Source organism: Calypte anna, chromosome 4A (genome assembly GCF_003957555.1).
Source record: "Calypte anna isolate BGI_N300 chromosome 4A, bCalAnn1_v1.p, whole genome shotgun sequence".
Lineage (NCBI taxonomy): Eukaryota > Metazoa > Chordata > Aves > Apodiformes > Trochilidae > Calypte > Calypte anna.
In genome coordinates this window covers 23,156,400-23,176,842 of record NC_044248.1, presented here as the reverse complement: position 1 = coordinate 23,176,842, position 20,443 = coordinate 23,156,400, and the positions used below count along the sequence as shown (strand labels likewise).

General features: G+C 39.3%; 1 protein-coding gene across 9 annotated transcripts in view; it reads left to right on the top strand.

Moving 5' to 3' along the window:
• The window catches only part of STOX2 (storkhead box 2), a 143,309-nt gene extending 124,636 nt beyond the window's left edge, over positions 1-18,673 (top strand). For 6 of the 9 annotated variants that reach the window (XM_030450012.1, XM_030450020.1, XM_008491877.2 and 3 more), the window contains 3 exons: positions 720-872; positions 6,139-8,404; positions 12,996-13,767. In XM_030450012.1, the coding sequence (XP_030305872.1) occupies positions 720-872; positions 6,139-8,404; positions 12,996-13,191 (2,615 nt within the window). In that variant the 3' untranslated portion in view covers positions 13,192-13,767. Of the gene's footprint in view, positions 1-719; positions 873-2,920; positions 3,000-4,813; positions 4,830-6,138; positions 8,405-12,995 lie in introns of those variants that run through there. The other 3 variants (XM_030450016.1, XM_030450018.1, XM_030450017.1) reach the window with 3 other exon arrangements.
• Positions 18,674-20,443: the final 1,770 nt, after the last annotated feature.

Here is a 20,443-nt window from a genome sequence, read left to right as displayed (position 1 = left end):
TGTTGGAGGTCTTTAGTAATTTTTTTTAAGTATGACTTAATAAATTCTTTTTAAAGGCAACATGAGAAAAGTTACAACAAAATTAATTTTCAGGCGGTCCTGGAACCACTATGACTTCTCTTCTAAAAATATGTACTCTGTACAAAGACATTTGGCATGTAGATCCAGGAGAGATTTATTCAGGGTATCAGTCTTAAAGCCTGTAGAGAGTGTGCTGTGCTTCATCAGCTGAGTCAAAATGTAATTCATTATTTTATCAACTTTTTTTTTCTGAATCTTTGTAACTGTTAAGAAAAGGGATTCGATTAAGTGAAAATGATGGCTCATCCACACCTCTAGCCTTTGAAGGGGAAGCAAAAATTCCCCTTTCAAGTCCAGAGAGAGGAGTGAAACTATTTTGTTTGTGCAGCTACCTACCAGGATATTTAAGCACACGGTTTTGCAAAGAGAAGTGCTAATTTGTAGACATGTTTCTGAATCTGACAACTGCACTCTTTGAGAGACTATGTCTGCATAGTGTGTATGTGCCATTTATCAACGTTCACCCTAAGTTGTGAAATAAGCCATTGGATGGTTCTTCGTTGTAAGAGTTTTATCCCCAGCTCGGTACAAAGACTACAGAGCTGTGTGCATCTTCTCTGACAGTATCTCTGCATCCTTGTTCTATGAAGAGATTTTCAAACAGAATGCTTCACTGCACTTACATTTTCTTTTTACAGGTGATGTATCACCCATCAGCATGTCTCCCATCAGTCAGTCACAGTTTATTCCTCTTGGGGAAATTCTTTGCCTGGCCATCTCAGCAATGAACTCTGCCCGAAAACAAGTCACACAAGAAGCACTAATGGAGCACCTAACAACCTGCTTCCCAGGTAACTGGACATTAATAAATCATTGGTCAGATGGGCACATGTCTGTAAAAAGACAGTTAACGTGGCGTGTGTTCTCTCTTAAAGAGCAGGTTTCCAACATACCCTATGTCTTCCTCCACGTAGGAAGCCTCTCAGAAGTGGTGTGGCCTGATGCAAGCAGTAGAGTCCAATGATGATGATGTGCCTGCCTCAGCAGGTGTCAGCCTCATTTCCAGTGGTTTTCAGAGCATTTTTGGACAAAGTTCTGGATTTGGCTTCTGTGCTGTCCTTGCTTAGAAGTCTTTAAATATTTTGTTTGGTTTTGGTAGGGGGCTTTTTTGATAGGAAACTCTCTTCATGACTGAAGGTTTGGGGAGTCATGGATAGACTTCCTGTGGTCATAAATGCTGGTTTTAATAAGATATTCTTGTCAGCATTTTATAATATTTATCAAATGGAGAAACAAAAATATCATGGATTAAAGATACTGTGACATCAAAAAAGGAAATGTGTGTTAAGAATGTACACATTAACATGTGTTTCCCTACTGGCAGTCTGTCTGGACTTGGTGAATCATGCAAAACGCATCTTGTAGGAACACCTAAAAGTATAAAAAAGCATTGGGCAGAGGTTTACTGCTTCAGAGAGCATAATTTTTTTGCTGGTGCTTTGTGTGATCCTGGGCAAAATGTTGAACCATTTTGTGCCACACTTGACAATCTCTAAACTGGTTGAGAACCTTCTCTACTGTAACTCTTGTGCAGCTATAAAAATCAGCTAATTAAAGATGGATCCTTCTCTAAGGAAACTATTGATGCATATGCCTTATCCAAGCAGCATAACTGTAGCCATGTTTTGATGCCTTGAATTTTTTTTCTTACCTTTCAGAACACGAGTTACTTAAAACTTCAAAGGTTCCATATGGCTTTTGCTATAACTGGTACTAAGTTCTAGGATTTCAAAATATAATTCTGAATCCAGAGCTATGTTTGAAATAAACAATTCTTTCTGACATTTAATAATTGCAATTTGGAAATAAATTACTGCAAGTATATTTCGTAAATACTGGCCTTCTGTCCCTGTTTGTGGATTTGTTTATCAGGGTTGTTTATTGTTTGGGTTTTTTTTTAGTATACTTGGCTGATTTTAAAAATAATAATAAAAGTTGTAAGTTCTATGGATTGCAAGTACTTTTTCAGTGATTCTATCAATATTTTTCTATAAACATTATTTCATGGTTGCAATTACAATTTATTGGTGGCATCCCTTTGGTTTCCTGGGAGCATGATTACCAGTTGGCTTGGTGTGTTGTGCTATTCTTGCTAGATAGAACCATACAAAAATAATTCAACAGGCTGGATTATTTTGTAGACTCTTCTCAGAAGCAGCCTGAGGCAAGTTAGCACACAGTCTCTTGCTGCCTTTTTTTTTTTTTTTTTTCTTCCACTAGCCATTAACATGTGCATTCCTCAAGTCTGAGATTTAAAAAGGAGAGGCTTGTTTTTCGTATCTCACTTCCCAAAACGTAAAGAAAATAAGAAAATTATTTTAAAAAAAATCTGCCCTTTGTTGTCCAATTTTTTCCCTCCTCTAAAGATAAAAAAGTCTTTTTATCTCAACCATGATGTTTATCATAGCAAACATACGTGTTCTCTCAGTATATGAGGGTTATCCTAATTTTTTTTCCTTTTCAGTAAACAGAGCCTCTCCATGTATTGAGTGATATTTTTCACTTGTCTGCCCAGACTCTCTCCTAAATCACCATGGTTTTCTGAGACCTTGTGTTCACTGTGGCTGTTTTCAAATATCTGATGTCCTCCCATATTCTGATAGTTTATTTTTCCTAGCTAGATGCTGATGCTCCAAGAGAGAGGAGAGCATTACCAGTGTAGCAGCACTTGTCACCCTGTGTCTGTCACCCTGTAGCAGCACTTGTCTGCCTGTGTTGTTTGTGTTTTAATGAACAGATGCTTCACTGTGTTTTGTGGTGTGTATAAAATTCCTAAGACCCCAGATGCTATTCTCAAACTGCCTAAGAATAATAAACCTCTTTCCTCTGTGCAGGATCTTACACTTGCAGTCTAGCCCTCTAGTTTGCTGAGCCATTGTGCAGGCATAAATCTGGGCCATGGCTCTATCTGAAATAAGGTATGCTAATTATTTATAACATCACATAGCAACCACTCCACATCCTTAACTAGTATTTCATGAGCCAATCAGAGTATTTCTTTTATCCCTTGTTAAGCCTTAGCATCAGCTCAGGAGAAAATCATTTTAGCAGATTTAACACCATTTAAATACTACTTCAGATGTATTTTTCATGAATTTATTTTATTGAAAAAGTTTGTAATGATAATGCAAATCTTTTGTATGGCCTTTGTTGTTTGTCAGGTTTTTTAAAAAGCAAGAGAGCTCCTGCTGCACATGCTCTCATTATTCTAACTTAGAATTAGACAATGAGATGTTTGTACAGCCCTACTTTATAATTTATTGACTGTGGCTTAAATCCTGTACATGAAATGTAAATCTTTGAAATCCAGTGCAAGGAGTTAAGAGCATAACCTTTGTTCCTGTGTTGGGCAGCCAGACCCTTTTATCTATATGAACCTGGCTGAAGAAAGCATCAAGCCTTAGTCTATCCTTTCTTTAACAAGGATTTTTTATTATTATTTTATTTTTTTAATTCTTGCTGTCCAAGCACTTCTACGTCATTTTAAGGTGTTCCAAATTTCAGTGTAGAAAAATACATGTGTATGTTGGCCTATGCTGCTTTCCAAGCAAACAGTTTTCTGAAAGCTGGCAAATTCCTCTGACATTCACCTTCATAACTGCTCATAATTCTTTAGATATGTGAAATATATATGTAGCACTTAAAATAAGTGTCTTACATTAAACAAGTTCACTCTAGGTCAGTGTTCTTTGTGAGCAGCAAGCGAGACATAATCTTCTGTCTGGAAGCTCAGTGGATGGCATAGTAGACTCTCTTGAGATACAGAAAATGTACATGTCTGATGATTCAGTGTCCAGACAGTTTCTGCTTTTGAATTATTAAACCACTACATAATCTTAAATAACACCACTGCTGTCGTGCAATTTTTATATGCTAGAGTCTCTAAACTGCTGGGTTTTTTTCGTTTTCTTACTGTATAATGGAAGAAGGGAGACCAGAAGGAGACTTCTGAATGCAGTGGGATGGGCTACACATAGACATGATGTAGGCAGGTTGCTGTAGAGAGTCTTGAGAAAGCCAGGAAATCTGTACTTAAAATAGCAACAGTGGGAACCAGAGTTGTGCCATTGCTCCTGTCCACCTAGGAAAGCCTAATTTGAGTTTATGCCCAGAAATACAGAAAAGTTAGGGAAAGAGATTGAAATAGTTTTTCTGAAGTTTTACACTAACTTGGGCAAAAAATCACTGCAGATACATGCACACTGCAAATAATAATATGCATTTTTCACCAAGCAAACCATGGTGCTCTTTCCTTAACTTTTCTGTAAACTTCCAGGAGAATGTTTTCCTCTCTTCAATTTTTGTTCTGGTGGTTTTGAAACAATATGTTAAAAAAGGTTTTTCAGTGAACTAAGGATGAAGAATCAGGTTCTTGCAGACAAAGGCAGGTATGTGTTGAGGTATTCATGTGTAAGCTCCTGGAAAATGCAGTGGATTGATCAGGTTGTTTATGGGGAAGTAGGAAGAAAGATTGGATGCTGCACGGCAAGTGCATCTCGGTTGGACCAGGACTGGACCCTGCAGTGCATTTGCAGCACAGGATAGAGAAATGCATGAGTTTGACTGTGTGGTCATCCACTTCCATTTCATTTGCATATTCTTTCCAAATTTTACTTATAATTTATTCTCTGAAATCATATCCTTTCTTTACCTCTTTTAGTTCCTGTGTCTGCATCACCCCAGTCTTGAAGACAGAGTTTGACTACACAAGGCCCTGACCAACCTAGTATAAATTGGCCCTGCTATGAGTAGGACCTGATGACTTCATTATGTCCTTTCCAACCTAAGTTGCTCTCTGGTTCTGTTTTGGTTTGGGTTGTTTTTTTTAATTAGTTTATTGTTAAAAAAACCTTAAGATTCAGAGCAAATATTATTAACTTCTTCAGTTTAGAGTAGACCATCCAAACTTGTGAAAAAAAACATTCTCCAGTTCTAAAAATGTAAACCAGATTAGGATACAGCATTAAGTTAAAACTTGTTTTAGTTCAACAAAATGTATTGAAGATAGCTTTTCCCACTGTAAATATTGGAAGATTTTAATTTCCTAGCTAGCATAAACAGATTTAAAAAAAAAAAAAAAAAGTCTAGCTTGTGATCTAAATCACTTGTTTCCTTAGCTCTAAGTGGAACTTATTCCAATGCCCAGCATGCTAACTTACTATTTTATCTAATAAAGTATCAAAGACTTGGTCCTGCACTACTGAACCCAGCAGGAGTACTGTTAGTGGGAATGACTACCAGGTCTGCCAAGGTCTACCATGTGGCCAATGTGGCACTGCTGCAGGGCTGTCGTACTTGTTCCCCTGTCGGTATGGGATATATGCACTCAGGTAGTATCCCTCACATCTCACATGAAAGGCAAGGAATGCAGAAGCAAATTTTTAGAAGCCAATCTGTAACTTTCAACACACTGGAAAAGTCTGTTTGGGTAAGATAAACTGTATCTTTCAAGAGGTGTCTTTTTTTGAGCAGCTGATATAGTTGAAGCATGTTTTAATGGGAGGGAAAGTCCATTCAATCAGGTTAGTAATAAAAGGGTGGTTTGGGAGAATGCTTTTTTTCTGTATAGTATTTTTCTGTGGAAAAGCAACTTAGGCATCCAAATTAACAAATAACCACTGTTTTATATGTGACTGGGAATTATACTAAATAGTTCTGGTGAAGTGGGATATAACTATTTAGTTGGAAGAAGAATAAAAGCAAAATGTTTCCCTTGACACCCTTTGATATCCAGTGATTCCATCTTGTAGCTTAAGGTCACCTGTGCAATGGAAGTGAGTAGAAGTTATCTCTTTTTTTTTTTTTTTTTTTTTTTTTTAACACTCTATTAATGTCCTCCTTTCTGTTTAATTAATAATTGAGATGTCAGAAATGTAGTAGATAGTGGAAAAACAAGCAGAGAAGAGAATGCCTAACAAAGGGCTTAGCTGGAGCTGTGTGTTCAGCATATTCCAACTTTCACATTGGAGAAAACAGCTATTTGTTGGGAAGGGGGGAGCAAGAGAGTCCTGCATGGTTTTATGCAGTCCCTGATATTGTGTTTACTGTCCTTTCCAGGAGTTCCAACACCCAGTCCAGAAATCCTTCGACATACCCTGAATATGCTTGTACGGGAGAGGAAGATATACCCAACTCCAGATGGTTATTTCATTGTAACCCCTCAGACTTACTTCATAACACCATCTCTCATAAGAACAAACAGTAAATGGTACCATTTGGATGAGAGGATACCTGACAGGTCTCAGTGTACCTCTCCACAGCAAGGAACTATAACTCCCTCCACCTCGGGATGCGTCAGGGACCGAACACTACCCAAAAACCACTGCGACTCCTGCCACTGTTGCAGAGAAGACATGCACAGCATGCATGCATCTACCCTACAGAGGAAGTCAGCAAAAGACTGTAAAGACTCATACTGTCCTCCTTCATTATGTCAGGTCCCACCTACTGAGAAAAGTAAAAGTACTGTCAATTTTTCTTACAAAGCAGAGACACTCACAAAGCCTAAGGATGTAGAAAAACAGTCTAAGAAATTTGGACTCAAATTATTCCGATTAAGTTTCAAGAAGGACAAGACAAAACAATTGGCAAATTTCTCTGCCCAGTTTCCTCCTGAAGAGTGGCCGCTAAGGGATGAGGACACCCCTACCACTATACCCAGAGAGGTAGAAATGGAGATTATCAGGCGTATTAACCCAGACTTGACTGTGGAAAATGTCATGAGGCACACTGCACTAATGAAGAAACTTGAAGAAGAAAAAGCTCAACGAAGCAAAGCGGGATCGTCAGCTCACCACAGTGGACGAAGTAAAAAGAGCAGGAACCACAGAAAGTCTCATGGGAAGTCAAGGTCACACAGCAAGACTCGGGTGTCCAAGGGAGACCCGTCAGATGGCTCTCACTTGGATATACCTGCTGAAAGGGAGTATGAGTTCTATGATCCCTTGACTCGATCCCCGCGAGAAGGCTGTTACATAATAGAACACAAGGGAGACAATTTTATAATGCACAGCAATCCTAACATGATTGAATCTCACTTTCCCATGACACCAGAGTGGGATGTGTCCGGTGAGCTGGCCAAAAGAAGAACTGAAATGCCTTTCCCTGAACCTTCCAGGGGAAGCTCCCACTCCAAGGTCCATCGGAGCCACAGCCACACACAGGACAGAAGATCAAGGAATGAGCGGTCCAGTAAGGCTAAAGAAAGGTCTAGATCCATGGATAACTCCAAGGGTCCTCTGGGCTCAGCTGCTTTAGGCACACCTGAAGACATAGGTGAAGGCTGTAGCCCAGATGACCAAACAATTAGCCAAACTTATATTGACGATAGTACCTTAAGACCATCTCAGTCGCTCAGTCATCAAAGGGCTCTGATAACGTCTGCAAGCTACAAAGAGACTTGCATCCCAGAAACAGCAAGTGGCAATGTAGAAACCCCCAGTTCTTGTAGCCTTTTGGAACAAAACAAGCCCACCGAGAATTTGCCGTCGTATAGCGAGCTCAATTCCTGCACAACAAAATCCGCAGTCGATGACTATTTTCAGTGCAACACATCCAGTGAGACTGTGCTTACTGCTCCGTCACCACTGGGCAAGAATAAAGAGGACCATGACACTCTGACAGGGACAGATGGGCTCAAAAAAATGACTCCTGCAGAGAGACAGTCTCAGCATATTGCTAGGGATCCTGGGGTGCACAAAGAGGAGTCCCCAAAGGGTCCAGGCAGTGGTTCAGCAGTTGCTGGCCAAACTCCAGAGGTGATTGCAAACGGGCGGCTGGTTCAACACCATAGTGCTGAATCAAGCAGCCTTGATAAGAGGAAAGAAATATTTAGCAAGGATACACTCTTTAAACCTCTGCACAACACTCTTTCTGTGAATAGTTATCATAAGTCTAGCACACCCCTGCTAAAGCCCCATCAAAAGACCCCCTCTGACACATTGCCAGTCAGGTGTGAGAAACTTGAACAAGCGATAGTAACCTCAGTCACACAAGTCATGCCGGTTTCACAGAGACAGCAAGAGACAGCTGGGAACCAGGAGGCCTCCTTTGACTACTATAATGTATCTGATGATGAGGACTCAGAGGAAGGAACCAATAAAAATGCGGAGGAGGAAAAGAACAGGGATGATGTTGGTACAATGCAGTGGCTCCTAGAGAGGGAAAAAGAGAGGGATCTGCAGCGAAAATTTGAGAAGAATCTTACTCTTCTCACCCCGAAGGAAACAGAAAGTAGCAACAACCAGAGAGCCACCCACTCAGCCCGCCTGGACAGCATGGACAGCAGCAGCATTACTGTGGACAGCGGGTTCAACTCTCCACGGTAGGACTGTCGTATTCATTGCAGCTTTACAGACTAGAAATTGCCATTTTTAGTTGTATGTGTGGGTGATACTGGTGACAGAACAAAGAGTTGTATTAAACAGTTCCACACATTTTCAGAGTTGCCTACAGCTCTGGAATCTGCTGTTCAGATGTATGGGTTTCCCACCATTTCATAAGCAACCAATAGCCATTTGCAGCATTGACTCTGTATTAGTTAATTGTCTGTTTACTGAAAACCTCCCTGTATCCTTTTTTTTCTCTGTATTAAACTTGTGTTTGTGTTTAGAATAGAAGGGATGAGCTCCTGCGTACTTCCCCCAATCCCATTCACTCTAGGATACCATCAACAAGACTGGAAGACTAACCGTGACTAGGTGGCATAATCTTTGTCTCAGACCAAGAAAAATCCAAACATGATGATTGTTTTGGATTTAGGCTTTTTTGTTTGTTTTCTTAAAAAATTTTGGAAGCGCATCACCATTCCAAACTGGTGAGACTGGACCAGCCACTCCCCACACACAGCTCAGGGGAAAGTCCTTGGGGTATTTGAACTTCAGAGGTGAACTAGTGTGCATGAGCACAGAGAGAGGTGCCTTGCCTAAGATACTTGGGAAAAGAGTCCAGATGTTTGCATGTGGTGATGCTGGTTAGTCATTGCCATTCCAGGGATCTCAGACATCATGGAAGTCTCAGTGTCTTACAGGCTTAGGAAGGAGGGAGTTGCTGGTGTGTTCCCTGCCCTGAAGATTTCACAAGCTCATTTCCAGGTTAAGAAGCTTAACTTGAGCCAACTTCTTTGGTTGCTGACAGTCCTAGTTCCCTGTTAGAATGGAGCTTGCTTTGTTTTGTTTGTCTTGGATAGCAACTCATAACTCTAAGAACATGGAAATAGTTTACAACAGTAGTTTTGTTGTAGTAGTTTACTTAGGCCTAAGTTATTTATTGCCTTTGTTTAAAAATAAAACCTCAAAGGCTGGATTTGCATTAGGTGAAAGAAAATGGGAGGTTGCCTTTTTTGTTTTGTTTTGATTATTTTTATTTTTTTGTTGTTGTTTTTATCAATTTCTTTTGCTTATTGTTTGGGGTTTTTTGTTATCTTTTCGCCCTGTAAAAAGTGTTCTTATTCGCCAAAATGACTTTTTTTTTTTTTTTTTTTTAATCTATAGCAAAGGCTCTCCAAAAGGCATGTGAAGAATTCCCTGCTTCTGCACAGGACTAGATTTCATTTTCAGTTGAAGTCATGTCACTGGAGTGAATTCCTTTGGATTTGATGGATACTGCTGCTTGTTAATGGCAGGGCACAAATTATTTGACCTGCTGCAGCATGCAGTGATCATCAAACTAGAGCAGGCTTTTAACATATGTATAGTTTTTCTGAGGAAAGAAAATTCAAAAATAACTTGGGTAAATTGTACCACTTACACTGAGTCCAGCTGAAAAATGAAACTTCAGAGACTTTTTAATTTGCTCCTATTTCTAATTGTTCTGCAGATGTTTGGCATCTTTCTCACATTTGTATTTCTCACTATTGTATGAGGCTCTTTGCAATCTTCTTTTTAAAATGAATGTCTTCTCTTAGTTGAAGTGCTGTACTTGCAGTCAGTTTCTGTGGAGGAGGATATGGCAGCGTTTGCTTCTTTCCCAGCCTGTCTCACTTTGCAGAGTGTGTTTCACCTCCAGGATAGGATGTCAACTGGATAAAAATCAGTTCCTAGACTACTATTTTGCTAGCTGTATGCTAGCTGAATATCAAGCTTGCATTTCTGGTTAATGCAAAGGCAGACATTTCCTTCCCTACTTGTTTACACAAATGCTAAAATTTCTGTTGATGTTAAAACTTAGCTACCCAGAGAACAGAACATGATGAGCATATTGGATTTAGTGCTGCTATACCACTTTGTTTAGATCAAAAGGGAAACAGATAAGCAGCTTTTAATAATGATTGTGTTCCACACATCCCTTTTTATTTTACTGTTTACTTATTAGCAAATGTCTTATTTTTTTTTTCCAAGCCTACATAAAACAAGTTTTTTAAAAAAAACAACCAACATAAAAGCAACATTCTGTAGGTGGGGTTTTTTGTATATTTGCTTTCTAAGACCAGTGGATAGTCTGGATATTCCAAATGATTTTTTTTATGAGCTATGGACTAAGATGATTAGATTGGATGATTTTGCTGAGTTTTGGTCACTCCTCAGTATAAGTACATAAAAATAATTTGAACTAAGGGTGAATTCAGCCCTTTGGCTGTAATTATCATGCTGTTATTACTTTCCTGCTTTATAACAAAAAAAATGTGTTTCCCAGAAATATAGAAAAGCCACCCAGCATCTACCTGGTAAAATTCACCTAGATCTGGCAGTGCCCATTAGCAGATACCTAGGGAAGATTATAAGGATGGGACATGGATTTAGTGGTGCTCTTCAGGTATACTCTTCTGTCCTCCATTAGTGATGTAACTCCTCACTTCCTGAGGTGTGGTGGTATCTTTTTGTTTAAATTGAAGTCTGCAATGTTGCTTGGAGAATCAAAATTACCAAGTCTGCATTGTGGAAGAAAAAGTACAGTTTTGAACCGTGACATATCAAAAAAGGGGCATTTACAAATACAGCCAGGATGTAGTTAAAGAGGTTTGCAGTGGTCATTTGACTTGAAAATTTTTCTGTGTGCAAAATTGAGGAGCATATCACCATTGGGAAAACAGCCTCACAGTATCTTGTTAAGTGCTTTTACGCAAGTTCTGTATCGTAAAAATTAGATGTCACTATTATTTTTTCCCCTTATTTTTTAGAGCTTGTTTAATGCCACTGCTCTTACTGAAAAAGCTAATTTTAGCATTACTCTGCATGCAAAACTCACACTGCAATCTTTGTATATACATGATGTAATGGTCAGCTTGTAATACCAGAATGGAAAATGTTTGCAGAACTGGAATTGATGGTCCCACAACAATGATACAATACTGAATCATCTCTGAAAAAGAAAGATTGCATCAATTTTTATTAAAAAGCAGAGGGAGAGGAATCAAAAAATGAGCAACAGAAGTGCACCATACGTTACTGCAGCTCACAGAGATCACTCACTGTGTGCATTGCCTATCAGAGCTGTGTGAAACTACTGACAATAAGGCAATGATTGACAGAAGATGATCAGTACCACTTCGATAAATGTAAACAATCTACAGAAGTTTTCTTAAAAGCATCAGAGATTTTCCAGACTCAGTCAGTTTAAGGTGATTTAAATCTTACCTACAAGTGAACAAGGTGTTTCTTCCTTCCCCTGTGCCATGCACTGACACATTTCTCCCCTGCCACATCCAAAGCTGTATATTCCTACTCCTCCCCTGATGCTAGCATTAATTATTTTTTTTTCCCTTAGGGCTAGTATTTAAGAGAGCAGTCCCCGATGTGGCTGGCTGCAAGGCTCAGCACCAGGGAAGCAGCAGGAACATGTGGCAGGGTCAGGTCTACAAGGCAGGCAAGAGTTCCCCCTTTCAGTAGCAGGTAAATTTAGGTTGACTTTCAACTGACTATGAAACTCTGTCATTAGTATCTTTGTTGCTAGTGCTTATTTTAAAAAAAACCCTCAGTCTTCTAAATGTACTCTGTGAACATCTCCATAGCAAGTGGTGATACCATTTTGCAAAAGGTGAAGGATACACAACAAGGGACCACATGGCTATTTGGAAACCACATCTCTCTCTGAATGGGTATATCATTTTGAGATCAAAAATTAAGAGCAGAAAGAGAATAAAAGGAGTAGTAGTGGTAGAACTAGCCTTAGCATATCTTGGCTGAGTTTTTTAAAAGCTGTGGACTTACATACAGTAATTTTTATTACTGTAATTTGTAATACAGCATTACAGTATTTTGTAATACTGTATTACTCTGCATTTGTAATTAGATGTATCACAGTCTTTAAAAGTGTGAAGTGTCCTGTCACTCCTGTGGATAAGCAATATGTTAGAAGGAAAGGAATGTTGTCCATTTTATGAATGAAATAGTGGCACTAGCTATTGTTTAGGGATTGATCACAGACCAGGCAGCATCTTGTTAGTTGCAGTTGTCTCAGCTGTAAAGGAAATTGAAGTGTTGTTTTTAGAAGTGCTGTGAGTTTAAGGTAAAGTAGCTTTTTGGTTAATATTTTGTGTACAAAGACATAGGTAGAAGAGGACACAACAGAGGAAGCTGTGTTATATCATTTTTCTCCTAGCTCTGCCTAGTCACAGAGTTGATTTAATGGAGTTACTCTGCTCAAAAATGCATCAGTGAGGAAAGAAAATTAATGTGTTCCACATGCAAGATGGAAGCCATTTCCTTGGGTGAGAAATCCAGCTTGCAGTTTGTGTGACAGCTTCAGCTCTGCTTAGCGCTCTGTCTGTATTTCAGTATGATGACTGCTGAGTACCTCTGGAACCACTTTTGGAGGAACTTATGTATACCATCAAAATGAGATGGTTCATTGACCTGACATTACATACAAACACAGGAAGCCTATTATAAAACACTCTGTTCTCTTTTCCTGTCTGGCCAATAGATATATAGGCATCTCATATATGAGTGTGTATATGTATTTCTTTTCCATTCTAGTACTCGTGAGAGCCTGGCATCCAACACTTCAAGCATTGTTGAAAGCAACAGACGTCAGAACCCTGCTCTGAGCCCTGCTCATGGTGGTGCAGGCCCAACGTTCAACTTCCGAGCTGCTGCAGACCCACCACCAAGTGAAGCTGAGAAACTGCAGAAACCTGCTAACTGCCTGCAAGCTTCTGTCACTAGTGTCTGATAGTCATCCTGCCTCAGATCTTCTGTCTTACTCTATACAGCAAAGTTTACGACACTGGGACTGATGTTTACATCTTTGGGGAAAAATTAAGAAAGCATCTCAACCACAGTTTTAGTGTTTACTTAAACTGTGCTGCTAAGTAGACTTGGGGCAACAAAGAAATCTTTATTTCAAGGTATTGCTTTTCACATTTGCAGCTCTGTAGCAGCAGAATAGCAGTAGGGATATGTACACTTTTTGCTTCACTTAATTGTAACTGAGCACATATATGAAAGTCTAGACACTGTAAGTGTAATCTGCATTTTCAATGTTCATGCAGTTGCCAACTTCATTTTAAAAAAATGCCACAGATGTGTGATGCCCCCAGTCAGAGGCTAAACTCTGCTGCAGAGTTGATCGGTTTTTACTTCAAAAACTGAGCCACTGCTGAAAGTAACCAGCCAGGATCACCATGAGGAAAAACAATGCCAAACATGACAAGTGATGACCTCAGCTCTATCTGTGAGTTGTACTAATACTAATCATCCATTTTCACTGTGCGTTTTTGTGACACAATTTTGCAGATACCCGTTTAAGTGATAAGAAGAGGTTTGGGTATTGTTTTGGTTTGGGTTTTTTTAAGTGAAGGGTGGGAGGGCTTCTCCTATGTTTCAAAAGTATGAGAGATGTTTACTTAGGGGAGGCTTGCTACTTGACCTTCCCTAGTCACAAACGAGGAGGTGGGCCTGGCCTTTGTGTAGAGGGGGGAGTGGGGAGGGAAGGGAAAGTTATAACTGTCATGGAGCCACAATGTGGAGTGACGCAAATATAACAAATGTCTTCAGTATAAATCGATATTTTAAAAAGATAATCTAATCCTTGTGTCACTACTGGTATTGCAACTTGCCATTAATATAGGAATCAGGACAACTAATTTCTTGGAACAAAAATATTCTTTATGATATAAGTGACAAGTATGGCCTGAAGAATTGATTTCTTTCTAGTGGAAGGACATAAATCTATTTTATGTAGCTTATTAAATAGAGTGCCTAAATTAGGCTATTAAAAATAGCATACATTGTAGTGATTATCAGAGAACAAAATTTAGAGAATTATAAACTTCTGGCCTTTTTATTCAGTGGATGTTAATTGCAATTTAACGTTCTATGGACATGTCTAGTTTCTAGAAATTAAATGTGTCCACATGGTTGGCAGTGGAAATCTGAATTCTGTAGGTATGGTATATCCTCATTGCTCTCCCTCAAACTGTTACTCTAGCGTAATTAGTACTGTGCTAATTGCTGCAGAGTCACTTGTAAGGATAGTTAAACTCCAAGAGTATTTTTAGGTATAGGGTCACATTCTGCTCTGTTACTCATGCAACGTGGTAGTGCAACAAACTGACTTGAAATTTAATTCTTTATTATCAGAACAGACAAATTGGTGAAAGAATAACAAAGAAAACTAAAATGTTCAACAGCCCAAATAGTTGCAGAGAAAAGAAACATTTACATTGTCTAGCCCTTGTAGTACCTAGGTATGGAACCCAACTGTACATATTAAAAGCCAGTATTTTCATCAGGTTCTGGTGACATGTATTACTCTGTACACAAAGTCATTTGAGCTTCACTCATGTTCTTTATTGTCATCAGAAGTCCTTCCTGAAGATTCAGCCTTATGTTACACAGTTGGATATAGTTCATTTACTTTTAAACCATCTTTCTATCTCTGGACACAGTCAGTGACCAGTTCTGTCAAGAACACCCAGTCAATGCACAGGTCTGTTTTCCTTGGTTTCAGTGTGCAATTTCCATTTCATAGGAGCAATAAGACGTTTCAGTGCACATAAAGGAAATTATTGTGCTTTTGGTTGGTTATCAAAGTCACTTGGCCTTTAGCCTTCTGCCTTATCATGCCTTCCAAGATGTGCTCTAATTACCATATGATGCTTTGCATGAGACATCCTATTATTCAGTATGTAACTCCAGCCATACTTATTCCATGCAAACTGTAGAGTCAGAGTTTTTGTGGGGAATTGTCATATACTATGCAGTGGCTGACTGTGATTTTGTTTCTGAGACAAGCTCTGACATCAGTAGTATGTATCAGTTCAGTAAATAAAAATGTCAAAATGATAAAAAAATTACAGTGATGATCTGAAGTGCTAATGGCAGTATTAAAATGTGAACAGCAAGAACAAATATCACCTTTGGGGAAAATGCTTGTTTGTCATAAACTGATCAGAATTTATGCAGGCAGCTGGTTGTAAAGAAGATGTAAATCCAACAAAATGTGATAGTACACACCTATTAACTGTATAGTACATTATTTCCTAAAGTTGCCAGAGACCAGCAGAGAACATAATGTCATATTAATGTTGACATGGCATTGTACCAATATTAATGTGACTCTTGTAATATGGAATGTAAACAGAAGTTTCAAATAGAAACGTTCTAATCTTGAATTTTATTTTTTTTTCCTTTTAAAATCAACAATGGAATATAAGGAAATTCCATCTTGAGGTTCTGGTAACAAAACCACGAGAGTGGAGCTTGAGTGCTTTATGTCACCCTAATCCTTTGATGAAATCATAGCCTTGTATTACATGGTTGCTTATCTGTCATTCTTCTAATGTATCAATTTAAAGGTTTACAGAGTTAGATTAGGTTGAATCTGTGTTGTGTTCAACTGTAAAGGGTCAACACAAATCTGTCGGCATTTTGCACACTTAATATGTATTATTATAATACAACATGTTACTTTTATGGTAATTTTTTTTACACATATAACTACCTCCATGAATTTGATGAAATGCAGCAACATGAAAAGTGTATTGTACAAAGCAAGGTTAAAAACTTTGAAGCATTAGGTCATGGCGTTCTTTTGTGTGTCAATGCTTGTGTCTGAAGTCATCATGTTTCCATTGCAACAATTTCCTTCTACGATATTAAAAATCTGGCTTTCAGATGAGTCACTTTGACAAGGCTGCATAATTGGGATAAAAGTGAAAGGAAGGCTGAAGCCTTCCATCCTCTCCCCAATTACTGCTAAAGTTTCTGCCTGGTAGAACTTGAAAATGTATTTGTAATTTAGTAAATTAGGAACATCTACAGTCTGTGAAATATGATTGACAGTTTGGGGTTTAGAGAAGACACCCTGGGTATTTTCTTGGCAGCCTTCACATACTTTGGGCCCTATTCTGCCTCCATCTTTGTCAACGTATCAGGTCAGAGTATCTCTGAACTGGCAAGGGTGTTAAAACAGCTCTTCCTTTAACAGTATGCACTCTGCTCTCTAGATTGTGTGCATCTGAAACGCTTGCTCCTATAGAAATTGTCAACAGCCCTTACTTGACTTCACTGGGAGCAGCACTGGGGTCCCTACTAGAGGTATGTGTCTATTGTTCAAAGAACGTAGGCAGTTTTCCAAGAAAAATGAAGTTGGCTTTTGAAAAGTAGCCAACTGCAGCAAGCCGCCTTTCAAGAGGGGAAAAATAAAGATTTTTCCAAAAACCAAAGGAAGAAAGTGGCAGTTGAACCTAAGCAGATCGCATTTATATACAAATCTTGATTTATGAACAACTCTTTCAGCAAAACTGGTACCATTATCCTGATGCAGATTACCAGTTGAGCTAATTTTGCCTTTTTTTTTTCAGTTAAAAAGTCTAAGAAATCATTAGCCACTTGACTGCTTGCACCACTGTAAAATGTCCATTATACACAAAAATATGCACCCAACTTTAAGAAGTAAAATGTATTGGAAAACAAATATTTTAATGAAAACCACGGGTTAAGTGCTTGCCAGCAATAGTTGTTTTTAGAAAAGAGAACAAGCAAACCAGTATTCAGAGGCCATCATAAACATGGATAATACTTTGCGCTTAAATTATGACTTTTTGCCTGAGAGCCTTGAAGCACTTGGTACCAGCTAAGCCTGGTGAGCCTGCAAAGTAGGCAGAATTCACCAACCCCCCTTTAAGTCCAGGCACATTGAAAAAACATAGGCTGAGAATCTGCAGAGTAATTTATTAACCAATTGCTTTCTTAATGTTGTTGGAATTAAATTAGTAGTTAAGCAAAGTGTTTCATGTTTATACTCTGAAGTTATTCTGATACATTCAGTATGTTTTAAGTAAGAGAGAAGCTACTTTGCAGTCCTGCAGAGACTCTTGGATTAGCAGTGCCAAAACCAACCAGGTTTTCATTTGTGAGTACTGCCAGTGGTGGTTTTAGAAGCAGTTATTTTAATTAAAAATTTGTTTTCAAATACATTTCACCAAGCTTTTCCCAACACAGCTATTGTGCTGAGGAAGCACGTAGCACTCCTAATCTGGTGTCGCACCCACAGTTTACAATTCTCTTTGCTCTTCTGAAGATAACTGTATAGTATTAGAGAGAAAGTTCTATTTTTTACAAAATTCTTTAAAAAAAAAAGTATATATCTAAAATGTTCCCCCCATCATAAGTAAAGTGCATCATTACTGCATGAGAAGCATGCAGCAGACCCACCAAAAGCCAAGCTGGTGCTAGCAGAACACGGGACTGTCTCGCTTCTTCCATAGCGGCGCTCTGAACCTTGGATTTGTTTCCGTGGGTGTCAGCCTGGTCTGACTCCCCCGATCTCCTGCGGATCTGACAGAGATGGGAATGGGTCGTTAACTCCATTGAAGCTCAGTTCTGAGCTGAGGGTTTCCGTGTTCCTCCCCCCACCCCGAGACACGAAACAGAGAGAAGGAGGGGGCTGCCACAGGCGCTGCACGCCCCCGGCTCTACGGGCAGCCCGGGTTGGGATGCTGCGACAGCTACCACACCTTTCCCACCTTGGAAGGGCAACTTTCCATGTGGCATGCTGCCCTCGTGTTATATAGTGGCTAGAGCCACCCAAAGGATACCCCAGAAGTATGAAAGGGCCCTTAGAGTAATTGGCACAGATGTTACTTTTGTATGTGGAGGAGACTTGGGTTTAAAGGGATCAAAATTCTGCAGGTAATTTTCTGTGAGTGACTGAATGTGGCTGTTGCATTAGGTTTAAATGAGTAAATAAATGCAAGTGGGACTTACTGTATGTTAGAAGGGAGTTTTGCAGCCAAGACTGCCTTGTATAAATGTGTTTGCACTGAAAAAAAAAATAATTAAAAAAATTACTTGGTCTCTGGTTGCTGTAAAGGTCATCCAAGATGGATGTTCTGTTTATATTGTATAGTATTTCATATGAAATAATTACAGTTCATGAAATGTCTTCCCTAACGTTACTGATTTATAACAGCACATTTGTAACATGGTTTTTATTGTGTCAGTGTACCATATTGTAAATGATGATTACTTGTCATGCTTAGTATAATAATTTAAAGGAAAAAAAAAAAAAGGACAGGGATTTTTGTAAGTCTATATTTGAAAGTCCCTCCATATGGTAATATTGTGTTCATGTTGTTTATGTAGTGTTGTGTGAAATATCCATTTTGGATTGTGTTACTTTTTAAGATATTAAATAACATTTGGTTATATGTTGCAAGTGGATTCTTTGCACCCACCAGTGGTTTTTAGAGAAAATTATTAGATTTCCAATTTGCATGCTGTTTCCCGTCCCTCGCGTAGGAAACCTTGCAGAGCAAACCAGAAATCTCAGAAAACCAAGGGCCATTACAGCATGCTGAGGCTTGCTGAGTTTATATATGGTTCAGAAAAGGTCTGGGAGCCATTGCAGAAGGAGAGCACACGGGGCAAAATTCCGTGATTCAGAAATGTCCTGGTTTGGATTAGATGCAGAGGCACTGAGTGCAGAGTGCGTGTGATCCCCATCGAATGTGTGAGTGCCCAGCTGAGGTGCACCCAAGCTCTTGGAAGTGCCAAGTCCCTTAGGGCATCCTGATGCCAAGGGGAACAGGTGTCAGGTCCCTCTTTTCCTCTCCTCTCCATCCTCATGAGCCAAAGGAGGACCTGATGCACACATTCGAGAGAAAGGGGTTCTAACCAGGAGGGTTTTTTCACATTCTTCAAAAAATTACTGTCTTTTTTTTCCACACTGTGACAGCAGCTGATTGGAAAGACCCAAGTGGGTAATGTAATAGGCAGGTGCCTTTTTCATGCCCTCTGCCACCATTTGGAAGAAGAGTGATGAGGTTTAGGCTCTGGAGCTTTGCCAGAGTTTTGCTTACTGCTGTTTGCCAAGGTCAGCTGTATTTACAAGACAAAAAGCAAAGCAGCATTTCTCATTTTCACCTACTAGTGTTACATACTACTACCAAGGTATTTTTAGTCTTTACTGGTTCGCTTACATCCATCTCCTTGAAACTGAGAATTTTAAATTTGGGGGGGTTGGGAGGAGCACCAAAGTTTGGTTAGGTCTTTATGTTAGCTCTGACCTAGCGCCATGCACAAACACAGCCAGTCTGGGGTATGGGTCAGAATCAGACGGAAGGCTGTTCCAGTATTGCTGGAAAAGTTTGCAAGCACTGTCTCCCTCATGGAGAGCTTTGTTTCTGTTCCTATCCTGATGGTGGGCTCATATTTTAAGTGCTAGATGAGACTGGTCATTATCTAGAAAGAAACTGCTCTTCTTCAAACCCATCTTGCACGTTAAAACTACCTTAGAAACTTGGCTTGAATTCTTTTTATACTTACTCTGCTGACAGGTGCATTAAAGATTGTAAGTTAAGTGACATTTTTTGGTGATAACTTAAAATGTCTCAAGCCACTGCTTGGCTGAAGAATTATTTTCTTGCTGTTGGATCATGCCTTTCTGCTGAGACCACTGAGACAAACCAGCAGATTTCAATCCCTCTATCTACAGATACAATATAAGATAATATTTTCAAAAGTTATCCTTCTCTTCAGACTGCCTTTTTCTACCAGCCTCCCAGCTGTTTCTTCAGGGTCTGGTTTTTCCTCCCAATTTTTTTTCTATTATGTCCATCTTCCATTTTAATGTTTTTTTTTTCCACCACTCAGAATCCCCTCCTCTTCTGCTCCTTTTTGACATCTATACTCCTTCAGGATGTTGGGTTTTTTCCATGCATTACTTGACATGAGATGTCCTCTGCTCCATTCTTCACCCTCACCTCTTAAAGTGTCATCCTACTCCTATAGTCTTTTCCTCACCTCTCAGTTACTTTCGTTTTTTTGCTCTGCCTGCTCATCAGAAACCTAGAGATCAATTGCTTCAGAATAGGTGCTCCTGTCAGCATTTCCCTTCATGCCATGCTGTTGTAGGTTTGTGATTGAAAAAAAAGTTTAGGAGTGTAACCCCCCCCGCCCTTTTAGCCCTTTCCCATTTC